General features: G+C 45.4%; 1 protein-coding gene across 1 annotated transcript; it reads right to left on the bottom strand.

The window, feature by feature from the left end:
- Window positions 1-1,485: 1,485 nt before the first annotated feature.
- On the bottom strand, window positions 1,486-23,947 carry LOC136639056 (killer cell lectin-like receptor subfamily F member 1). Its single transcript, XM_066613083.1, has 6 exons — window positions 23,860-23,947; window positions 21,911-21,961; window positions 19,633-19,776; window positions 17,045-17,199; window positions 4,786-4,898; window positions 1,486-1,606 (listed from the first exon to the last, which is right to left on the bottom strand). The coding sequence occupies exons 1-6, from the start codon at window positions 23,945-23,947 to the stop codon at window positions 1,486-1,488; spliced, it is 672 nt and encodes a 223-aa protein (XP_066469180.1).
- Between the last annotated feature and the right edge of the window lie 1,582 nt (window positions 23,948-25,529).

The following is a 25,529-nucleotide window of genomic DNA, read 5'->3' as shown; positions in this document are numbered from 1 at the left end:
TGATGCTCCCATGGTATGTGACTGCATTTGTGGAAAGTTACAGAACTGTACTTTTAACAAGCTACTATGTATATTCTTTTAACAATGACAGTAAATGGGAATTACTCCTGGGTAAGTGTGGGTAGGATTGCAGCCTAGGATTGCAAAAAAATTTTCCTGCTTGATGATGTCACTTCTGGTCATGACATCACTTCCGGTGGGTCCTGGACACATTCTCATTCTAAAAAGTGGGTCCCAGTGCTAAATGTGTGAGAATCACTGTTCTTGACACTGCTACAGTATCCCTCATCAATGTGTTCTTGAAAATCACAATGGTGAGCTTCCTATTCAGGAAGAAGGATCTTGCCTGCTTTCAGTGATCCAAATGATGCAACATTTCAGATGCTCCTGATGTGATGTGGGAGGGGACCACAAGCCAGTGCCAGTGGTAACTAGAACGGGGTTCTGACTCTCTGTGAAATCAGTCTTAGCTTTGAATATCTGGTGCTGGGGACTATATCTTTAAAAGAGCACATCTTTGGCAATGGTGTGGTGGAAAATGTTACCGTGTAGGAACTTGTTATGACACACACACACATCCTAGGCCACACTGCTATAGCCATGCCCCACTAAAAACAAAACAAAATAAAAAAACCATAAAAAAACAAAATAAAAATAAAAACCCAACAACGACTTTAAATGTCTTCATTGGACTGTGTTGTTTTTTTTTTTTTCTCCTGCCACTTATTCCTATTTTGAAACTTGCTATACAGGTCCAACCTTTTTATACACTGATTTTTTTTTTAATTCACTGATTAGATTCAACACTGATGGCCACTGAAGATAAGAAGGACCCTGCTGATCCCTGGAGAAGGGGGAACAACATCCCTTTACAATTCCCTGCTCTAAGAACCGCTTTTCTAGGGTGTCAGACTATTAGAACTGCTATTCTGCAACTCACTCTGTGAAAAGTGACCCCCCCCTCCCCTCGCCCTGGTTCACTGAACAATGGAATGCGGAAGCAATTAATCATCAGCCACAAGCCAGGGCAAGGAAGAGGGTTCACAGCTCAACCCAGCCAAAGGAAAGAGGCTTACGGAAGAGTTCCTGTGAGAGTAAATACACAAGTAGTGGTTTGTGGGGGTGGGCAGAGGCAGAAAGAGTGAGAGTGAGTAAGTGAGTGAGGTCAGAAGCCTGGAAGCAGAGGGGGAGAAGATTAACTCTCTGGGGATCTGGGATGAGGTAGCAGGTCTGTTGCCTGATAGGAACACGTGTTTCTCTTTCCTCCAAGCACAACGAAGACATCAATCTAACCTTTCAAGAGTCAAAGAAATAAAGGCAGAATATCTCACCAGTTTGCTATCATACATTTCACAAAGAGGCACTGAGGACACAAGAGATGTTCCATACATAATCTCCATTGCATTTTTATGCATTTTTATTTTGTTTTTCTAGCATAGAACAAAAAAAAATATTTTAATTTTGTATAAGAACCAAATAAAAATATCACAGCAAGACACTGCCTTGCTGGCAAACCCACTTAAATACAGCGTTGCATTTCTCGGACAGAATTTTATTCTTTATAATACCGCAATCCATTCCTTCAGCATCCTTCGGTTCTTGGAAACTGTGGAAGAAAGGAGATGGTAATGTTGCCCAAATTCATAAAGACCTGGATCTGAACACAAAGTTGGCAGGCTCATGATATGTAGGCCTGAACCATTATTCTGATGTCCTGTGGTAGTTACAGTACCCAGAGTCAAAGAAGAGTTCCGCCCTCCTACATCCATCCACTTGACTGTCTACTGCTGCTGTGGCAAGAGTGTGACTGAATGATTTCCTACACTTCTGGCACTATTGCCATGGCACTATTGCCAATATTGCCATGGCAACATAAGAACATAAGAACATAAGAACAGCCCCACTGGATCAGGCCATAGGCCCATCTAGTCCAGCTTCCTGTATCTCACAGCAGCCCACCAAATGCCCCAGGGAGCACACCAGATAACAAGAGACCTCATCCTGGTGCCCTCCCCTGCATCTGGCATTCTGACATAACCCATTTCTAAAATCAGGAGGTTGCGCATACACATCATGGCTTGTACCCCATAATGGATTTTTCCTCCAGAAACTTGTCCAATCCCCTTTTAAAGGCGTCTAGGCTAGACGCCAGCACCACATCCTGTGGCAAGGAGTTCCACAGACTGACCACACGCTGAGTAAAGAAATATTTTCTTTTGTCTGTCCTAACCCGCCCAACACTCAATTTTAGTGGATGTCCCCTGGTTCTGGTATTATGTGAGAGTGTAAAGAGCATCTCCCTATCCACTCTGTCCATCCCCTGCATAATTTTGTATGTCTCAATCATGTCCCCCCGCAGGCGTCTCTTTTCTAGGCTGAAGAGGCCCAAACGCCGTAGCCTTTCCTCATAAGGAAGGTGCCCCAGCCCCGTAATCATCTTAGTCACTCTCTTTTTCACCTTTTCCATTTCCACTATGTCTTTTTTGAGATGCGGCCACCAGAACTGGACACAATACTCCAGGTGTGGCCTTACCATAGATTTGTACAACGGCATTATAATACTAGCCGTTTTGTTCTCAATACCCTTCCTAATGATCCCAAGCATAGAATTGGCCTTCTTCACTGCCGCCGCACATTGGGTCGACACTTTCATCGACCTGTCCACCACCACCCCAAGATCTCTCTCCTGATCTGTAAATACAACACAGGCGCCTCGAAAAAATAATTTTCTGAGGGTGCCTGAGACCTTTGTATGGACATCTGACACTGGGAAGCTATATATCCTAGGGCTCCTGGTATTTATTTATTTATGTATCCAATTTGTATCCCGCCTTTCTCTCAAAAGGGCACCCAAAGTGACTTACAATAATATTAAAAATACATATGGCAAAAATTAAACTATAAAGTACATAATAAATAACCACCAAAATAAATATAAAATCTTATACAATGTTAAAACCTAACGAAGTGGCAATCAATCACCAGGACAGTGCCAATAAAACAAGCCATCAATAATTAATAGAAGCCACCAATAAAACAGCAGACATAACATCAAAAACAATTTACTAAAGTCAGAAGGCTTTTCGAAAGAGTAATGACTTCAGACCTCACAGGAAGGCTTTTAAGGCCCTGGGAAAGTTCAGTGGTGGACCTCCCCTGAAGGTGTCCCAGGGCAAAGGTCCGCAATGGCGTCCGTCCCCCACACACAAAAACCCCAGCCACTCACCTGGAGTGAAATGGAGCCTTGTGCAGCTCCAGGACCAACCAGGGAAGCTTCCTGAGGTTTCCCCACAGTCTTAAACCGAGCTGCTGGCAAATTGGAAGCACAGTTTCCGACTGCGTCAGGAGCCTAAGTAAGGCTTCTGCGCAGTCCTAGAGGCATGCAGGGCAGGGCATTCGTCTCATTCAGTGAATGGCAGATTCACTGCTGAAAGTTACATTTCCCATAGCATCTGCCTATGAGCTGCTACCTAGCAATGTTCTGGCAGGGACCAGGGAAACTTCCAAGTCATCGCTGCTATTGTCACTGTTGCCAGGTCAGAGCCCAATCCTGTGCTTGGCGGCAGGGGTTTGTGCCACTGAGCACTGTTGCAAAGGTGCCATAACGCACGTTTGCAAGCCTCTCCACCGGGCTCCTGCCCGTGCTAGCCCAGCGCTGGCCGGGGCTGGGCTAGCATGGGGCAGTCGTACAGCCTCAGTGGCTCGGCAGTCTCCCAGACCGCTGAGCCATGGCACATTAAGCAGGGGCAGGGATGGGAGCGGGGAGGAGACGTTTCAGGGAGGGGGGAGGCTGGCGGGGGGAGGATATTAACAAGGCAGGTAACAAGATTGGGGTGATCCTGAGAGCTTGGAGAATAATCATAAGAGGCTCTGATTATCAGGAGTATGATGCAGTCTATACTGAGTTTACAATAAACTAAGCTTTTATGAGTATTTGGGAAAATAGCTGTTTTCTATTGGAAGTTGAATTGGGGAAGGGAAGCTCTCTGTGCTAACAAAATATGGCCTTCATTCAGGGCTGCGGAGAGCTGGCATTAGGCCCAGGGCAAGATGCCTGATTGCCTCCCCCCTTCTAGATTATCCTACAAACCAGATGTCATCACCCTCTGACATCCTTACTTTGAGTAGTGCTACTGTGTTCTCTACTTCTACCAGCCCTCCTTATTTGCTTTTTCTTCTAATAATAATGCACTGGCATCCAAGGACAGGCTTTCACTATCTCCCCCATTACTATGTGATGAGTTTCAAACAAAGCCCAGGTGAAATAAACTTGCCTGGCCTTTTTATTTTTATTTTTTCTTCTAAGCTCCAGACTTGCGTTTGCTCACGATACTGTTAATTTCACCAAACAATGCCATGCTGATCCAGACTTGGTTCAAGGCCGTGTTTTCTAGACACACACTAAACTAGAATTGGGGGGTGGGGGGCTTACTACTGAGACTTAGGAATTCTGTCCACTGAACTGGGTGACCTACTACTGGGACCTAGTAGTGTGTAAGTTTCACTTCCCCATGTTTGGATTGTACTAATACCTATTAGTGCTTATGGAGAAGACCTGGGCTGCCTCCATTTCTCAAGATAGACTTTTTCTCCCATTCCTTGTATTTCTTGTCTTGCTGTGCCCCTGTTCTCCCTCTCTGATGTGGATGTTGACACATTCATTTGAACAAAAGAGGATATCTCCATTGCACAACTGGGCACCTCAACACTAAAAACTCCATGTTTTTCTGCTTTAAAAGACCACACGCACATGACAATGATGGGTACAGTGGAAATGATACTCACTGATTCCTGTTGAACTCTGAGCCTGTAATCCATGTCCATTTCTTCTTTGGTAATGATCGGAAAAGTCCAATCCAATACGACTGTGTACTCTGTGCAAGTTTTTTAATGAAGTCCTGTACCATAAAAGAAGTAAACCATTTGAATGTTTACAAATCACTATTATTCTTTTGCTAGAGTTGTTTTTGCCTGCTCGTGGAGGAAAACCCTGATGCTCCTAAGCACCAGAGCCTGCCTGCTTATGCTATTCTGCAAATTATTGGGGGGGCGGGGGAATCTATGCACTATTTCAATAATGTTTCCACAGTGAATGCTCACATCCATGCAAAGTGCCAGCTGAAGGTGGGCGACCTGCTCTCCACTGCAGCACAGCCTCCCCCCCCACCACAGAACCCAGTTGGATCAAATCGGCCCAATTGAGCTAAAGCCAGCCCTGCTCTTGGGCGTGCCATCCAAAGATCATTCCTCTAAGGAAGTGGTTATCAAACTTTGAAGGAGCTTTACCTTGCGGAGGAGGAATTAGGGCAGAGATGCAATCCCCAGGATCGTGTCACTAAGGGGGGCGAGGGGGGTGCTTTCCACTTACTTGTAAGTAAGTAAGTCTGCTGGAGGCTGCAGGAGGTATGGGAAGCCCAGTGCAGCCCTCCACACGGCTCCCCAAGGCGTGGAATGTTCAAAAGGAGAACATTCCACAAAACTGCCACAACAATGGAAAAGGTGGCTAGACCTAAACCTCCTATCACACCCCAGCTGTTCCCAGTAAACAGGAAGTGCTTCGTGATCGCTCCATTTGAACATTCGGGGAGCCCTGCACAGGGCTGCGCAGGGCTCCCTGCACCTCCTGCAGCCTCCAGCAGATCTACCTACTTACAAGTAAGTGGAAAGTACCCCCCTCGCCTCCCCTTATGGGGCAGGGGAACCTTTACACAAGCTGGTGGGTTGCAACCCACCAGTTTGAGAACCAGTGCTCTAAGAAATAATCAGAAAACCTTAATGAAGTACCTTTCCAAGTTGCTCCCAGCAATAACCATACATGAGACTTGCTGAGCTGCTTGCTGACTGTTCTGCCACAAGAGTATACCAGCCCCCACATGTAACCCATGAAACAAAATTCACCATTACAAGAATGCCCCCTGACAAGAGTTAGCAGGACTAAATTCTACTAGCACACCCAAACCGATCACAGCAATGAAAATGTTTGCTATCCTCAACAACACCTCTAGGCAAGGGATAGCCAAACCTAACACCTACTGCCAGTCTCAAATGTTCCCAGCATTCAAGATGCCTGTAAGTTTGCAAGCCCAGACTCAGGCAGCAAACCTGAACCGCACAACCAGAAATGTAGCAGGCGCTCTCATTTACCATTACCCCGAATAGCCATCGACACCCACACAGCTTGCTAGCAACAGCAAGCTAGCCCAGACCTGCCACAAAATTGTCACAATGGAAAAGGTGGCCAGATCTAACACCTCCTATCACACCCCAGTTGTTTCCATTAGTCAAACTGCTTCTGAGCCTCTGAGCACAACAGGAGGCTAGGTCACACACAGGCCGCAAAACAAAACCACCATAGCAATAAACTCAGCCTCAGGTGCTCCCAGCATCTAGGCTGCTTGCCCTAGCAAGAAACTGGCTCAGTCGAAAAAGCCACACACATTCACCCAAACAAGATACAGTACTCTCCAACAAGGGGGTAGAAAACCCACCAGTGGCAAACAGTGCAAGGAGGCATTGAGACCAACAGCTGCCACCTCACTCAGAGGAAAATGAATCCTAATAGTGTTCAGTAAATGCTGCCAGATGACTACCTTTTCCTGGCTACTCCTGCAAACACAGAAGGTGATCACCCTCCCCCCATAAAATAAAAGAGGCAGGCACTGGGAGAGAGGAAGAAAATGCAAATCTCCATGAGCACTTACTACAAAGTCCTTGGAAAATAAGGAATCTTCCCTGACTACAAAATGGTGCAGGAGGGGGTGTTCTCTTGGCACTAAAGCCAAACTGCCTGAGCAGGAGAAGGAGCCAGCCACCTTCTATGAGCAACAACCTGCTTCCTCTCCTCTCTTTTTAAAGGGTAATCTGCCTGTCATCAGAGTGCTGTGCTGTGGCCACCTCAAAAGGCAATCTGTTGGCTCCTCCAAGTGGTGGCTCTCACCTGGCCTTGGACACTGTTGTCTTCTTCTCTTGTTTCTGCTATTGCAGCTTCACTTCTTCTCCATGAGCTTGCTGGAACCAGCAGGGCCCATGGGGGGGGGGGTGCAGGGGGTACACTGGGCCTGGGGTCAAAAAAGGGGCCTGGAAGCCAAAGGAGGGCAGCTGGAAATTTTGTGGGATCTCAGAAAATGTTTGCGTAGATTGTGTGAAGACTAGCACTCACATTTTGTGCAAGCCTACATGGTTTTATATATTTTAATTTGTAGAAATTCTGATCCAATTAATTTGGAAGTTATGATCCAATGGAAAAGGGAAGGGTCCAAAAGAAACTTGGTACCCCCTGATAAAATTCATCTTGGAATTTGGTTTCCAGGAGCGGCAAAGTTGGGGGACTGGGATCAAGGCTTCCCCCCATCCCCAAGATAAAGGTCCTACACTTTCCTATCCCCAAACAGGGCAGCCTTTTACAGGGTCTGTAAGGAAAGAGATCTGGAGACATGTGGGAGGCCAGCAGCCTGCTCTGGGGTCACAGGCAACAAAGGCCAAGAAGACCATCGTTTTCGTCATGTGCCTCCCGGCTCTGCACCGGAGAGAAGGCAGGCAGGAGAGAGTGAGTCACAGCTGAAGGACTTTGTTGCCAGCAGGTTCCAAAAGGAGCAGGGCTGTGCTGGGGCACCCACTCCCAGGAGGAAGGCCCACCAGGCACCCAGAGGGGTAGGCAAAGGCACAAATGACAGCTGCTGCTCTCCCAGTGCTCAGGTGGCTGGAATATGGGATGGGGGGGAGCCTTGATCCCAGTCCCCCAACTTTGCCGCTCCTGGAAACCTCAACCAAGATTTCTTGGGGGAAAGCCAGGGCTGAAGGGACCAGGGCTGAGCAAAGCCTTCCTGGAATAGGAACTCTCAGCCCCTCCTGGGAAATCCACTGTGAATAGAGACGTGGCTGGAAAAGACTCTGGTGCCTGCAGGAAACTCTGAGATCCGCTTGCCAGAGAAGGAAAAGGGCTTGGAAATGGTGGGCTGAGCAGGGAGAATGAGTGACAGTCTGTGCAGGAGAGAGAGAGAAAGAGAGAGAGAGAGTGAGGTTGGTGGGTCTGCTGGGCCCAGAACTCCATATCCCAGCAGGCCCTGCTGTGCTCTGGGCTCAGGGCCCGGAAGGGAAGGCCTTGCACAGGCTGGGAGAGGAGGGAGTGGGAGGCCTGAGCCCAGTGAGGGTCACCTGGGAGCAGGAGTGGAGGCCCTGCAAGGCCTGGAAGTGGCAGTCCCTGCCTGCGGGGAGAGGCTGAGCAGAGGCTCTGTGGCTGCACAGGCTGCACTGGGAGCCCCGCAAAGGGCCTCCTGGACTCTCCTGCAGCTGTGAGGGGGCCTGGCTGGACTGGCAGCCCCAGCGCCTGGCTCAGGACCTCCTGCAGCCCCCTGGGGGTTCCAATCCCCCCAGTGACTGCTAGATCCTCTATTGGCCCAACATACCAAATCAGTGGTTCCCAAACCGGTGGGTCATAACCCACCAGGGGAACCAGAAATGGGCCATTCTCAGTGGAAACCAGGGGGTTAAACTTACCAGGGGGTTGTGCTGGCAGTCCCCTCTGCGAGCCTCCCCACAGCTGCACAGAACTCCAGTCTGTTCTCATGAGCCAGATATCAGGATGATTAAGAATTAAAATTGCTGGACACACACCTCCCCAGTGTCAGTGCAGAGGGGCAAAGCTCCTCTCCCAACCTTCCTCCCAGCCAAGACAACAGCGGCATTCGTTGTCCGGTTAGAAAATAGCCAGAAGTGAAGTCACTAGCATGTGTCCATCGCGATCCTATTCACAAACGACAAAATGGAGTCTAGTCATTGAACTGAAAAGCATGGAGGCCACCATGTTTTCTAACATTGAGCTTGGAAGAGAAACAACTAGCTTGGCAAGCATGAACGGGACCCTAGTGTGCTTGAAGGAGGGGAATAAACAGCTCTCTAATGCTTCTGCCTTTGGAAGGAGAAAAATAAATGCAGCCTACATTTGAAGACAGCTTCTAGCCATCTGGTCTCATAGACCATTCCTCTCATTCCTCTGTGAATCTGCCCAATCTCCTTCTGCAGCCATCACCTCAAATAGTGGAAAGGAATTCAAGCATGTACATGAAGCAGGTACACAAGGTTAAAAAAACTCATACCGGTCTCCTTTCTCTTCCTGACAGATAGCAGAGAAACAGAATTAAAGCAAACCAAACCCTGTGGGAACAGAAATGGCTGCTGTTCATTCAAGTCAAGTAAGGGGAATTTGCAGCTTGGACTTCTCCTCCTGTAAGGTTTCCACCCACAGCCTTTTTGTCTCAGTCTGGTCAATCTCTACTATCCTTGTTTACTTCCTATTAATCCCCCTGAAATTCTCCCCCATACTCTAAAGACTTCATTTCCTTCTCCAGGGTTCCTCTAGAAAGCCCTGCTCTTCTACCTGCATCCCTTCTCCTCCTGCATTTTCCTCACCTCTGTACTCCTTTGGAGCAGCTTCTCTCTCCTCCCCTCTTCTTTTCACCTCCTTCCGGCTAACTTTGTTGAGGGCTCTGCTGTGTATGCATGTTGGTGGTAGAAGTCCCCCTGTATATTATGAGTGGTTTAGAATAGTAAGTCCAAGTTGAAACACCATTTGGGTTCTTAAGCACTTTCAGTAAACTTGGGTACACCTGAATTTTTGCCATAGTATGTAGACCTGCTATGATCTTCAACAAGAGATCCAAGAGATCCCTGCACGCCATTGCTTCCCCCTTCTGTGTGCATGTGTGAAAGCAGCTATACAATACACAAGGTTCTTTCCTGGGAATACGCCCTGTTATAAGCACTGAGCCTCACTTCTGGGCTTGTGTGTATAAGATTGTAGCATCAATATGGTAGCTAAGAATAGGCCCTCAGTTTGGCTGTACTTGTCGTAAGAGGCGACTAAACAGCCACCGGGTAGATGGGACTCGTCAGCCTAGGAAGGCAGCTCATCTAAGAGAAGGAAACTCTGACCTCAAACCTCCACTGCCTTGTGGCTACATCCAGTTGTGGAAAAGGCTTCAGGAGTCAACCTCGAGGCAAAATCAGGAGCCGGAGTCCCTTAGGCAGTTCATGGCTGAACACAGTCACGTTCTGGCAACTCCTGCGACGCCGCTGGAACCAACCGTATTGGCTTCTGCCTTTCCATTGGACCATTCCAGCGACGTGGAGAGGGGGGATTTGCTGCATGGGTAACAGCCTATCCTCCATACCTTCTTTACCCAGGCTTCGCGCACTGGAGAGGACACTCCAACTTCGCCATACGGCGTCGGCATAACACGGGAAGCAGCAGTTTACCGGTTATAAGTCTTTGCTCGATTGGCGTAGAGCATGACGCCAGGGGCTGCTTCCGACGGTGGGAGAGATCATTGCATCTCATTGGGCAGCTACCGCCCGCCTTAAGCTGGGCAGTCCCCAGCCAGTAAGGTGTTGCCTCGCCACGGTCCGTTAACCTCACGGGGTGCGTGGGGTTTAGGGTGAAAACCGACAAGCGGATCGACAACTCTGCACCATGCAACAGAAAACAGAGACACTTTGCCAACAGTCTGAGGCTAAGAGGCAAAGAAGGAAGGCCCATAGCCAGGGAGACAGACCAGGGACAGACTGCACTTGCTCCCGGTGTGGAAGGGATTGTCACTCCCGGATTGGCCTTTTCAGCCACACTAGACGCTGTGCCAGAACCACCTTTCAGAGCGCGATACCATAGTCTTTCGAGACTGAAGGTTGCCAATACAATACAATGGTAGCTGGGATGGAAGGAAAAGATCCTTGGAGCCTCCTTTCAGGAAACATGGGAATCTTCATTGGATCTGGAAGCCCCAAAGATGGACATGCAAAGTTGAAAGGGACTGTGTGTGAAAATGTGTTTTCAAATGTATAAATGTTTTGTCCTTTCATGGAAACTGGAATACAAACCTCCCTTTGGATTGCAGTCATGGCCCAGGTAGGTTCATATTGCCAAAAGGACATTTCTCCTTTCAGGGTCTTCATTCATTCAAGGAGATAGCTGTGTATTTCAGCAGTGAAGAGTGGCCTCTGCTGACTCCATGCCAAAGGTTCCTATATGAGGCTGTCATGATGGAGAATTATGAAAATGTGACCTTTGTAGGTAAGGAGGATCCTTTGGAATTGAATTGCCAGTTAGGAACCTCTGCCCCATTGGATGTTGCCAGGCTGCATGACCTGGGCATGGCTGCTGCTACACCTGATGGCCCCACACCCTCCTGGCCAAACCAGATCTGGGTCTCCTGATGAGGAGAGTAGCCCCAAAGCTACATAACTTCCTAACGTGGAACAGAGACACAAAAGAACATTTGAAAGCTATAGGTGGCCTCACCAACTTCGTTGCCATATTCAGTCTAGGAGTCCATATTGATGAAGCAATTGCCTTCCAGAATTAAATATTGCATCCTTGGTAAGATGTTAAACAATACCAGTTTAATGAGGTGCCTCATTCATTTAATTAATTACATTACAATCCTCTCCCTCAAGCATGAATTATGGTACATAATTATCTGGTGTGCTCCCTGGTACATTTGGTGGGCAGCTGTGAGATACAGGAAGCTGGACTAGATGGGCCTATGGCCTGATCCAGTGGGGCTGTTCTTATGTTCTTACAGTTTTGAGTGAGAGATGGGGTAGTCGAACACATTATTTCCCCTTGTTAGTGAAATTTTAATTTGTAGGCTTTTTGTAGACCTCATTTAGGCCTATGATAGGCTTTGGTGTCCACCCTGCCTCAGATATCCCCTAAGACAGCGATTTTCAAACTTTTTCATCTCATGACACACTGACAAGGCACAAAAATTGTCAATGCACACCATCAAGTTTTTGGCAATTGACAAAGCACACCATGCTACCAGTGGGAGGCTCACATCCCCCATTGGCCCTACTAATAAATGACCTTCTCCCAAATTCCTATGGCACACCTGTAGACCACTCGTGGCACACCAGTGTGCCATGGCACAGTGGTTGAAAATGGCTGCCCTAAGGCCTTATAATAGGGGGATTATAAGGGGGATTATTCCCCCAAGAGGGGGAATCGCTTTACTAGCTTCTCCTTACTGAAAATTCTCCTTGAGGCCCAGAACTCTGCTACAGGTGGGAACTCTAGAGCAGAATTTTGGGAAATTTCTGCCTTAAACTAAGAGGGGAGGGGAGGTTTGGAAGGACCCTCCAAGCTCCCTTTGGTTCCTATCTCTGTATTTGACTCTGCTGAGCCCACTATGGGCTATGCAGGATGAACTGAGGTGCCGAAAATTAGGAAGAAATGCCTTGTCTTGAAGCACAAGGAACAGTTAACCTGGTGCCTGATAACTCCATCCTCTTTGTGGACAGTAACAGGTATCTAAAAACGTTCCTCCAGAGAAAGGAAACCTCCTATGTCTTCAGGGTCGGGTAACAACCCCTGCTTTCTACCACCTTATCTTTCTTCAATACAGGTGTACACCACTTAACAGCAGGGATATGTTCTCTGATCCCTGTTGTTATGTGATTAGGTCATTAAGCAAACACTCAGCCCAATCTATTGCCTTTGCTGTGTAAACAGACACTCTCTACCAGAAACTAGCAGGCTGCATAGGCTATTATAGATAGATTTCCTCTTCTTTGAACTAAGAGCCTCTTTGTTGTGTAAACACTCTGCTGCAGGCTATGGAAGACCTGACTGCCACATTAAGAGCCTCTTTGTTGTGCTTTGACCACCATCATATATTTTGTCCGTTGTTAAGCAAACAGTTGTTAAGCAGTGCACACCTGTATTTGTATTTACCTTCTAGTAGGCCACGTGCCTGCCAATGGATCTTCTCAGACTTGTCCTGACTATTTGGTGGCATAAATCCAATGAACCCTGGGGGCAGGTCTGGGTCAGGAAAGGGGGATAGGATCCTGGCATGAACTGCTGCTGCCAAGATGCATCCCCTTCTGCCTCCAAACTGCCCAAAAACCAAACCAAGATGCACCCCTTCCTGCCCCCAAACTTCCACCTACCCTCCCAGCTCAACACCTGGATACTCCCCCAAACTGCCCCCTCCACCCCCTTACCTGCTCCTGCAGGGCCTTGGGAGCCCTTGATGTGTGCACGGAGACTCTATTTGTGCAGGTGGCTCCACAGAACTTGACAATAACAACATCACAGTGGCTTTTATGGCAGTCAATCAAGAGATTTACCACTATATATGCCCAATTGGATTGTTCCTGATTGCTCTGCTTCTCTTCCCCTCCGCTCTCTCTCCCCTCCTCCTCTCCCCTGAACTACTGTCTTGTCTCTGGATTACCCAGCAGACTGTCATCCTTTTCTCTTCACTTCCTCTACCTGAGCAACTATAGACCCTTTAGCTACATTAACCCTTTGTTTTCCTGTTTGTCCATAGGTATTTGTGTGCATTAGATGATGTCATTTTATATAGGCAGGAACTATTTTATTCACCTATAGGATTTTTGAATAATTCTGTTGACCCACATAAGTGCCAACTGTTTGTACTTATTAAGAGCTTTAGGTGGATCACAAGTGAGAGACTAATTGTGTCTCACCCAAGGCAGGAGTCCTGGTTGCCCAAGTGCCTGGAACGCAAGGGAGGTGGGTCCTAAACTGGAAAAAAGAATGGGGCGACAAATGCCATTATGGGAGAACTCGGTATAAGGGGTTAAATCAGTGCCAGCACTGTGGTGGCAGTGGCATGATGCAAGACTGAGGGCTCTGTCTTCATAGTCATCTGCTGTGTGATCTGGATCTTTTTCCCAGCGATGTGGGGGGGGGCACAGCCATTAGACTGATTGCCATTAGATAGTTCTCTCCCTCTTGACTCAGGGGTCATGGACATCACAATTCCCTTACTAGCTGAAGTTTCTTCCTTTCGTCTCTTACTGCATTTGTTATTTCAACAGCATCGGTTTGGAACCAAATTGGAAGAAAGAAGGAGCAGACTTAGTCTTCAGAGGAAAAAGTCCATGGAAGGGAAAAGCCCTCTAAATCCCAAGACTGCAGAAAGACCTTCAGTCAGAATAACGTACTTAAGATCCACCAGAGAACCCACACAGAGGATAAACCCTATAAGTGCCAGGAGTGTGGAATGGCCTTCAATTGGAGTAGCCATCTAAAACGTCATCAGAGAACCCACACGGGGGAGAAACCCTATAAGTGCCAGGAGTGTGGAATAGCCTTCCATCTGAGTGGCCATCTAAAACATCATCAGAGAACCCACACAGGGGAGAAACCCTATAAGTGCCAGGAGTGTGGAATGACCTTTAATCAGTGTGGTCATCTTATATGTCATCACAGAACCCACACAGGGGAGAAACCCTATAAGCGCCATGAGTGTGGAAGAGCCTTCAATAGGAGTGGTAATCTTATACATCATCATAGAACCTACACAGGAGAGAAACCCTATAAGTGCCAGTAATGTGGAATGATCTTTAATTGACATGGTGATCGTATAAGGCATAATAGAACCCACATAGGGGAGAAACCCTATAAGTGCCAGGAGTGTAGAATGGCCTTCAGTTGGAATGGAAGTTTTATTAGGCAACAGCGAACCCACTCAGGAGAGAAAGTGTTAAAATTAGAAGTGTTAAAATTGGTTAGCTTAGAAGTGTTAAAATTGGTTTTGTGCTCAAATTGGCAATAAAAGTGAGTCCCTTGTTTGCATGAAATAATTGATTTTTGAAAAATTTTGCTATTCCTGCAGTGTTCGATTGAAATGTAGGTGAAGCGTCTTGTTCTTGTTTTTTTAAAAAATTATCAAAATTGCCGTGTTAATATTTTCTGATCTGGTTTCGGCTTTGGTCGGTTATTGTCCAGCTTCAGGTGTAGCACTAATCACAATGATACCCTGAACCCTCCATTTAACAGAACTTGATTACACAGACTTCAGAAATGGACACTTTCTGCTCTGTTGAAAATTACTTGTATACATTTTGCAGGTACATGTCTCTATTGACTTTGAAGGAAATCCCCTGGCCCCGCCCGGCTCTATGGCCAGCCTTCTCTTTCCCTCCTCACTGTTCACCTCTGTTAGTCCTCCAGGTGGGGGACTAACAAGCGCTCTCCAGGTCTCTGCCTGAGCTCTTGCCCCCACTGCCCCAGCCCCCCCCAGTACAGTAAGTCAGGGCCCTGGTTGGGTCGGGGGTCCCTGACAACCAGAAAGCACTGATGGTGGGCTGGGAATGGCTGCCCCTAGTTCATGTCAGTTTGGAATCAGCTAAGGGCACAATCCTGAGGCACACTTGGGCTGGTGCAAGTCCCTTGCACCGGCCCAGGAGGGTTGCAAACGTGCCATAAGGCATGTTTGTGCCTCCTTGACAGGAGGCCAGCACATGGAGGTACACTGGCCTGTGGTGACTAACACAAGCCTCCACGCTAGCTTCCTTGCTGGGCTGACGCAAGCCTCTGGGCTGGGTGGGGAGGAGGCGGGAGGGAGTTGTTCCTGGGTGGGGGGAGGGCGGGCAGTAGGCAACCCTGGAGGTGGGTGGGTGGGGAGTGGGAGGCAAGGCTGGGATCCAGCACTTATGCTGTATCCCAAGCCCCGTTCCCGGGGAGCTCGGAGTGGCTTCAGACCACTCCAGTCTCCTCTGACTTGTGCCATCTCAGGGGGCACTATTGGATCAATAGTTATTTTAAATATATATATCCTGCCTTTCCCCTCCACTCTGAAGTTGTTCAGGGCAGCTAACAACACAAAGATGAACCAGTGTGAAAATATGCTCAAAACAGTAGCATCAAATGCATTGAGAATAGTCCAAGCATGAAAACCAAAAGAAGACAGTCCTTCTGTCTGCACACCCCCAGAAATTCATGAGATGGCATTGTGGGTGTTTTGCACACAAATCTGTACAAGGACTGTATAATCTAAAACTCAGCCCCAGGAAGCGCAGATTCCTAAACTGAGGGACAAAACAACTGCTGTCTCTCCCCCTTTTTTGTGACAAGAAGTGATTTCTTGAATTATTTTCTATTATTCCCTTTCATAGACTGTATATGCACTTATGCCAAGCGGCACGATCGAAGTCAGGCCTGCCTGCTTATGCCAATGTTGCAGTGCATTCTGGACTATTTGTGAGTCAATGAACACTGTTGGTTCTGAGACCCTGGTCAGACATTCAAGACCCCTGAACTCTGCTGATGCCTTACAAGTTGTATATCCAGAGGAAGAAGACAAGGCTATAAAACGCCAGCTGGTGGATGCAAGATGGTGGTGCCATCTGGTCGGCCAGATCAATACAGGGATTCTTAACTGGGGGTATGGCAACCAAATGATGGGAGTATGGGACTCAATCACTAAACAATTTAAAAAATGTTTTTAGATTACATTATTACCTATCATCACCATTATCAATATTGTAAAAAGATTTAAGAATCCCTGATGGAATATTTGCATTTTATCAAATTCATCGGCTTCCAAACTGATTCTAGATCCACTCCAAACTGGTGGTTTTAGCCTTTAAAGCCCTATACAGAATGGGAGCTGGACAGCTGAAGGCCCTCCTCTGCTCCTCTGAACCTGCCCACATACTTTGGTCTTCAGAAGAAGCCAGCTGCTGTTCCCCCTCCATCTGATGAGTTGATGATGGGCACAAGGAACAGGGTTTTTTCATTGTGATACCCACATGGAGCATCTTGCCTGGAGACATTGCTGAGGCACTAAAGCCAAACTGTTTTCTTCCAGTCACATAAGAACATAAGAAGAGCCTGCTGGATCAGGCCAAAGGCCCATCTAGTCCTGCTTCCTGTATCTCACAATGCCCCACCAAATGCTTCAGGGAACACAACAGACACAACCTGCATCCTGGTGCCCTCCCCTGCATCTGGCAATCAGAGGCCGCCTACCTCTACCTTGCACATACCTACCATGACTTGTAACCCATGATGAACTTTTCCTCCAGAAATTTGTCCAATCCCCTCTTAAAAGCATCTAGGCAAGATGCCAGCATCTATTGTGTCAGCACAATATTCAGCCATGTGCTTCCCACTGCCCCTGCCAACGAGCCCCAGGAAGGGGGAGGGAGAAAGGGCGCGAGAGGAAAGGAGAAGAAGTGTGCAGGAGAGCTCCAAAACGGGCGACTATAAGAAAAGTACGGTTGTTTTCTTTACCATCTCTACCTCATCTTCAATCACTAGCAGCTGAGAATTTCTTGATGAGCAGTCCCCTAGGCTCTCATTCCAGGATTTCACGTCTGTTGATATCCAGTAGCACTTATCTCTATGAAGGTGCCAGTGTGCCGGGCACAGTCTGCACGTGGAATTCACTGTGGAGGGAGGGAGAGAATGTCCTGTTAGTAATATTTCTCTTTGGGACCAAAGGTTCTAGATGTCAGCAAATATCGAAACCTAGAAGGTCTCAAAGATTGTCTGAAAGTCTTCTGAGAACAACATGTTACAGAGCAACTAATATCATGTATTTCATTTTTTAAAATATCATACATCCAAAAAGAGAAAATAAGTAAAACACAAAATTGTATAAATCCAGCCCAAATGTTAGAGTTCTATCTTTTACAACCAGATTATAAAGCAAATAAACTAATAAAGCCGTCTTGGGCATTTCCTTCTGCATCGAAAAGGCAGAAGATAAATTTTTCAAAGAAATAAAATGAATCCAACCAAAATATTCATGCAAAATATTCAATATACATATATAAACACTGCATCCAGTGTATCTGACAGTAATGAGAGATTTAGGGCCCAATCCTATGGAGTGCGTGCCAGCTCACTGCCAGCATGTACTGCCGCAAATGTGCCGTAAGGCCACGTCTGCAACTCCTATTGCTGGCCCAGCACCGGAAATGGCCCAGCATGAGCCTGTGCTCAAACAGCACTGGTCAGAAGCTGGAGGTGCTCTATATGAAGCACTGGGTGGCCGAGTGGTAATTTGGGGTATGGGGGGAGGTGCGGAGGCGTGTGGACATTGTGAGGTGGGGGGGAGGGAAGGCGTGGTGGGGAAGGGAATGGGGCAGGAGGGTGCAGGACCGGCAGAGCTGAACTCTGCTGGATCCAGAGCCCCACGTCAGGCCTCACATTCCGGCATGAGGCTTCTTGATTCTGCACTGGCCACATAGCCACTGCAGAACTGAGTACCCCATTGTTTAGCTACTTTCCTTACACAGTGGAAGAGAATGAATGTCCCCTTCTCCTGAGGTGGCTGCCTGGCACACTTAGGATGCCAGAGCAGCCATTGTTGGAGCCATGGCAGCCTCACTTGCCAGGATGGATCACCAGTGGCTTACTGGTGCTCCGTGGCTCCGTGTTCGCGGAGACTGCCAGGCAGCAGAGAGGTGAGTGGAGGCGTGGGGGAAGGCGGGGAGGAGGCATTCCGGGACGGGGGAGGTGGAGGGAGGGCAGGGAGAGGGTGAGGAGGAAGCGACACAGAAGTTCTTGATTCTATGGTGCACCAAGGGTTGCCGTAGAATCAAGTAGCCCCTTTGCGGGGCTACTTGCCTTACTCAGGGGAAGGGGACGAAAGTCCCCTTCCCACGAGGAGCTGCCGGTGGCTGCCCTGTTGTGCACAGGATACTGCGGCAGCTGTTTTGGTGCCGCAGGAGTCCTGGTGCAATGGGCAGCTCAGGATTGGGCTGCTATACACTTTACCAAAGTGCAAAATTTAAATCACATTAAAGCAGGGATGTCCAAACATTTTGGCAGGAGGTTCACATCATCTCTCTGACACTGTGTTCGGAGGCCGGGGGAAAATAATTAATTTACATTTAAAATTTGAATAAATTCACATAAATGAATATATTAGAGATGGAACTTATATGAATGAATGAAGGTCTTGCAGTAGTTCAAGACCTATAAAAGGCCTTGCACATAGCAAGGCTGGCCTTTCCTTTGCTGCCGCTGCTGCATCACAGACATGAAACAGCAAGCAGCACCCTCGTCCCACAGCTCAGGTGAGAGGTTGAACAGTTGTCCTCACACTGAGAGCAGTTGTGTTGGGCCACCATGGGCTCCAGCAAGTCTCCAGAGGGCCAGAGGCTCAATGGAGACTGGGGGTTCCCTGCAGGCCAGATTGGGAGCCCCCAAGGGCCACAAGTGGCCCCTGGGCCAGGTTTTGGGCACCCCTGTATTAAAGCAAAGAAGAACCTCCTACTCTCTCTCCCTATATGTTTATTTTTATGACCCATGAAGTCCTTGACTGCGCATAAAATGGAGCAGGTCAAGACTTGGTTGTGCGTTCAGCTTCTCTATTATAAAATTCTACAACCTTCACATTCCCATGTTTAGATCAGGAAGCCCTGATTCATTGAAGCCCTGATTGATTTACATTGAAAGGCAATTAAGAAAAAGCAATTAAGAAAAGCAGCCACAACTTACAACACCTTTCCTGCCTTGCTGGCTCTCTTTCCCCTGTGCATATTGCAACCATGTTTTCCAAGAGCTACTACAGGAACTTAAGGCCTTGAACACTGTGATGCAGTATGCTGGACACCCGGGAGAGGAAAAAGGGCCACTCTCCTTTTTTGCTTGCCACCAGAGAAGTGGGGGGGGGGGGGATTCAGGGGGAAAGAGCTGGGTCAGGGGAAGTTCTGACTTATGAGCATTGACCAATTTCCAAAGTTGGCTTGGCTTGGAAATAAACTCAGCTATTTTCCAACTCTTTTCAATAAGTACATAAAGCTAACTATTGGCACCATCTCTGTGTTTAAAAGGGAGTAGTCAAACAGAACTGAAATCCATATATTTACCTGAAGAGTTGCCCCACTGTTGGTTGCAGAGTCTGTTTCTTAGACGAGACTGGAAATCAGCTGAAGAGGCATTGCACTTCACTGTTTCAGCATAGCTGCCAAAATATGCCCTGGTCTTTACTTTCTCAGACTCCAGCTGCAAAACTTTCAAAAAACAGCCACTTAATTTAATAGGCTCAAGTTTAAAGTTCATAAGAAGAGCCTTGCTGGATCAGGCCAAAGGCCCATCTAGTTCAGTTTCCTGTATCTCACAGTGGCCCACCAAATGCTTCAGGGAGCACACAAGACAACAAGGCACAATCTGCATTCTGGTGCCCTCCCCTGCATCTGGCTATCTGAGGTAGCCTACCTCTAAAACCAGGAGTTTGCGCATACCTACCATGACTTGTAACCCATGATGAACTTTTCCTCCAGAAATTTGTCCAGTCTCCTCTTAAAGGCATCTAGACAAGATGCCACCACTACTTCCTGTGGCAAGGAGTTGCACAGACTAATTACACGCTGAGTAAAGAAATATTTTCTTCTGTCTGTCCTAACTCTCCCAATGCTCAATTTTAGTGGATGTCCCCTGGCTCTGGTGTTATGTGAGAGGGAAAAGAGCGTCTCTCTCTATCCAGATTCCAAATATAGAACCAAAGAACAGGAAAATATGGAAAGTATAAAAAAGGAGGTCCGCTGTGAAAATGGATCAATTCCAATATATTTAGTTGTACATCTAGTTGTACAACCTGTAGTTGTACAGGTTGGGCATCTCTTATCTGAAGTGCTTGGGAGCAGAGGTATTTTAGAGATTGAATTTTTCCCTATTTCGGAAACCTTGCATATATATAAAGAAAGATCTTGTGAATGGGGCCCAAGTCTATAACTCTTGGTGCAATCCTAACCCCTTATGTCAGTGCTTTCCAGCACTGACATAAGGGCAATGCAGCTCTGAGGTAAGGGAACAAACATTCCCTTACTTTGAGGAGGCCTCTGTGAGTGACACCCAACTGCAGGATGCAGCACAGGCCCTATTGGAAAGCACTGACATAAGGGGTTAGGATTGCGCCCAAAATCCATTTATGTTTCTTATGCCCCTTATACACATAGCCTGAAGTTAATTTTATACATTATTTCTAATAATTTTGTGCATAAAGCAAGGTTTGTGCATGAAACACTATATTTGATTTTATTTCTTCAGGCAAACAAATTTTAAAAAAAAGTCATGTTGGTGCTAAAAAATGTTCCATATTTTGGAATATTCTATATCTCTGATTTTTGGATAAGGGGTACTCAGCCTGTAGTGGCAGGTTCAAGTTGCCACACGTAGATGAGAGAAACTGGTCAAAATTCCCTCTTTTACACAGTCATTCCACACAGACATTAACAAGGAACAGGAGTCCTATCCTCTGCTTACTTTATTATAAAACTCCTGTTACCAGTATTTTTCTGGCTAGAAAATCCTTTTTTCTTTAAGCATGTTTATTAGATCCATGGTGTGACATGTAACATCCATCACTTCTATTTTGCCTCTTACAAGTTGGCAGTTTCCACAATACATTCTGTTCTATGTAGCAGTGTGGAGCAAATATTACGAACATGTTACATTAAAAACTAATTAAACAGAGAGATGCATTAATGCATGGAATCTACTCCTTAAAAACAAACTTTAAAACAACCTGTAAGTAAAATGTGGGCAATTGTTTTTACCATACTTTATTTAAAATTTGGTAAGTCCAACATGGGCCATAAAAACATTACTTGGGGGCCTGATTTGGTTTTTGGGTTTCTAGGTGAATATCTTGAAATGATTGTGATGTTTCCACAGCCACATCCCATGCACTGATGACTATATTGCACACCCCATGCACTGATGACTATATTGCAGTTCACACATTAACGGCCCCAAGGAAACTCTGTGTGTATATATATGATATGCAGATATGATATGCATATAGGATGACATGCAGTACCCTTCAGAGGAAGGGATTTTATATGTATATCGTCCCCTGTTTGAAACAACATGTGAGGTAAATTTCTCTGGGAAATAACAATTTGTCCAGTCACCTGATGAATTCAATCGTGAGGTTTTGGGAAAGCTTTATTTTTAAAAAGTAGAAGAAAAAAGAATATATGTCCATGAGTTTCACATCAGTATTGACAAAAAAAGTGTTATTACATTTCATAATACACAAGATTAGAAAGAGGTGGGATTTTTTTTTTTAATGAAGTGTAATAAATGCACTATGACTTTTTTTTTCTTTGGACACCACTAAAAGCTCAATACACTGATACTCACTCAAGGTTATCACAGCCGTCAGCAAAATGAGAATCCCAACAGATCCCAGTCCTAAACAGATACGGTGCCAGCAGGGACCCTGGGGAGCATCTGTGTTGAGAAACAGTTAATTTATGAAATAGAAAACTGAGTGTAATTGGAATATCAAGTGTGCCTCTCTGTTACAGACTGCAGATTGAGAATCGTTGCAGTGATAATCCAAGAGGGATATAATGTTATCTCCCTTGGACATTCACCTCTAAGCATTGACCAGTATACCAAATTGTCATCAAAATCTAAAGTTTGCTCCTCAGTAGATTTGGGTAGATACTGATAGTACATTTGACATCAACTGGCGTTTTCAATCTCAGTGATTAATGAGAGGCTTTTTTGGTTTGATTTTCGATTCTGGCATCAAAATTTTTGTTTTGTGACCAAAATGATGGGGTGGGGACTCTGTTTCCCAGAGGAATAGCCGCAGAACCAAAGTCAAAATTTTTTCATTAATGGTAGGATTGCAAAATACTCCACCCACTCCAAGCAGGGAAGTAGTCAAAACCTCATACAGGTTTTTGTACAACACATAGGATTATACTATAGCTACTTTTATTATCTGAGTGGGGAAAATCCTCCCTTTTTTTGGTCAGTGTTTGCTTTTGAAACACTGTAATCGGTCAATGTGAGCTCTGATAATTGTTGCAATGAACAGGTGTGCTGTGAGCCAGGTATTAAACTGACGTAATTTTGTCCCAAGGTAAGAGCTGAATTACAGCCCAATACTATCCACACTTTCCTGGGAGTAAGTCCCATTGACTGTAATGGGTCTTACTTCTGAATAGACATGCAGAGGATTTGGCTGTTAAACAGATTTTTATGGAAATCCCCCAATTTCCCATACAAATGACCCAATAATCAGACAACATTTCTACTTACACTAAATATTTATTCCCCACAACAGCCTTCTGAAAAAAATATATGACTGTGGTGCAGTACGGTGCATATAATTTTTCATTTCTACTCCCAGAATATATTTTCTTCATATCTCAGCATTATAGACAGTGAGGAGAAATGACTTTGATTATGAGAAAATAAACTCTTTCCTCCTTGTCTTTGATTCAACTCTTTCACTCTTTACCCCAAGTTGGTTTTCTCACTATGAGCAAAGTCCCAGGTTCACTAGCTAAAGAACAGGTGCAAATTGTCTGCCTGTATCTAGCTTAATAAGGAAGGAAACAATGTTTTGGGTTCAGGATGGGTAGTTAACTACTGAAGACATTTTTGGAGAAAATGTCCTTTTTGTGTCTAAAATTAAGGTACAAATCATCCCACAGCATTTAACAAATGAAAAATCATCCACACTCTCTCTTTTGTTCTTAATTCACATTTTCTAATAGCAAATATTTAGATTCTAATGGAATAAGCATTCCTATTATCTCAATTTTTGGGATTACTTCTCAACAAATTAAATATGTCCACCAAATATGTAAGAGATTCCCTTTAGCATGATTACAGTGCCAAGAAACAGATTCCATGCAGTCATATTTTCAGTCCCCAAGCTGCTAAATACCATAGTGAAATTAAATATATCTAAAAATATATTTATATAAATATATATTAAATATATTTAAAAATTCTCAAATATAACAAACTGTTATGTGGATAAATCTTCATATTTTCTCATTCCTTCTCTGCTTAATAAACCTACTCCACTCATTACAATATTCCACTTTTCCTGCCCCATTTATTATATCACTTTATATCCCTGTTTGAAAGGTCTTGGGTCTCTTAAAATATTCTCTTTTTCCACTTCTCAGCTACCCATTGTCTTAAATGGATATACTCAAAATGAGAGAATTTCTGATCAATTCTTCCTATGTCAAAATGCCAAAACCAACTGCATCAATAGGAGATTTTTAAAAGAAAGAAACAGAAGCATGAAATTCTTGCAAGTAATCCAAAAGCTCACTTACTAAGCTGTTGTGATGGATGGAGGAATCTTGAGGAATTAGGTTCAGAAGGGAAGTTGTTGATATCAGCATAAACAATTTCTTCAGCCATTCTGAAAGTGTTGCATAAATGCACCAAGCTGTCTCTGACAAGAGGAAGCCAGCAGCTGTTGGTGAGCTGCATTAGAACCTAGTTGATCAATGTTATCCTAGGTCAGGAAATGCTAACCAGTTACTGAATGCCCCCAGCTGTGTATGCGCCAGAGAGGGGAGCTGTATTTATTTACCGTAAATTTATTTAGTCATTTTTCCAGCCTGCTTTCTCTCCAAGAGTCCAGGTAGACTGTGCTTCTAAACTGTGCTTCTAAAACGTGTTCCATTTTATCCTGAAACTGGTAGACTGTGACATCAAAACAATAATAAATAGCCAGTTCGAATATATAAAAATGTGTTTCCATATCAAACCACTTGATATAGGACTCAAAAGGAAGGGAGTTGTGAAACAGCCGCAAAAGGAGCCATTTAGCAAGTATCTTCTCGTAACTCCTTGCTTTCCAGATTTGGTATTCCGATGGCTTCATTAAGATCAGAGAGGGGAGATCTCACACACACATTTGAAATTAAACCAATTTTAGAATATTTCAATACTTCCGCAAATTCTTTCAGTCTCAACATACAAAATGTTTATTTTGGTCTTTACAACTATATGAAAGAATGATGAACTCCTGTATAACAAGGCACATATGGAATAGTTCACAGATACATAAGAAACAATATCAAGGGTTTGAAATAATATTGAAAGAACATCAAAGAAGAAAAATCATAAATAATATTGTGCTCCATATAAAACAAAAATGAGAATATAGAAATTATTTCAGAATAAACTAAGACAGTGGTTCCCAAACTTTTTCAACTGGAGGCTCCCTTGACCAACTGGACCATTGGCTGCGGCTTCCCGTTAGGGCTACAATCCTATACATTGTACAAGGCGGCAGGTTTTCAGAAGGATTCCGTGGATTTGGGAACCACTGAACTAAGAAGAATTCAAAGCATAAAGGATCCAACAGACTAGAGAATAATTCAAATTAAAGAAATACAACTATATTGTGTTACCTGTTTGGAAAATGTAAAAAATATTATATTATATGACTAGTAGTTGGCAACCTTTAGTCTCGAAAGACTATGGTATCGCGCTCTGAAAGGTGGTTCTGGAACAGCGTCTAGTGTGGCTGAAAAGGCCGATTCGGGAGTGACAATCCCTTCCACACTGGGAGCAAGTGCAGTCTGTCCCTGGTCTGTCTCCCTGGCTATGGGCCTTTCTTCTTTGCCTCTTAGCCTCAGACTGTTGGCCAAGTGTCTCTTCAAACTGGGAAAGGCCATGTTGCACAGCCTGCCTATGCATAATTTGTTATTCAAGATCAAATCCTGTCAAACCTGCAGTTCGTTTCAGACAATAAGTATGTGGACATTCTTACCTGCTTAAGACAATCAAAAACTGCAGATTTTCAGAGGCAGTATGGAGTAAGAATTAACACAGGTGACCAACATGATGGTCATTCATTCATTGAGTTCACACCAGCATTCACAGCACACTGCCCTGACTAACAAACACCTATCAGACTCAATCTGACACTTACCAGAATATACTAGAACCACAACAAGAACTGAAAAGTTCCTGGGGCATGCTTGAATGA

Source organism: Tiliqua scincoides, chromosome 2 (assembly GCF_035046505.1).
Source record: "Tiliqua scincoides isolate rTilSci1 chromosome 2, rTilSci1.hap2, whole genome shotgun sequence".
NCBI lineage: Eukaryota > Metazoa > Chordata > Lepidosauria > Squamata > Scincidae > Tiliqua > Tiliqua scincoides.
The sequence above is the reverse complement of the archived record's forward strand: the minus strand, read 5'-3'. Positions and strand labels throughout refer to the sequence as shown.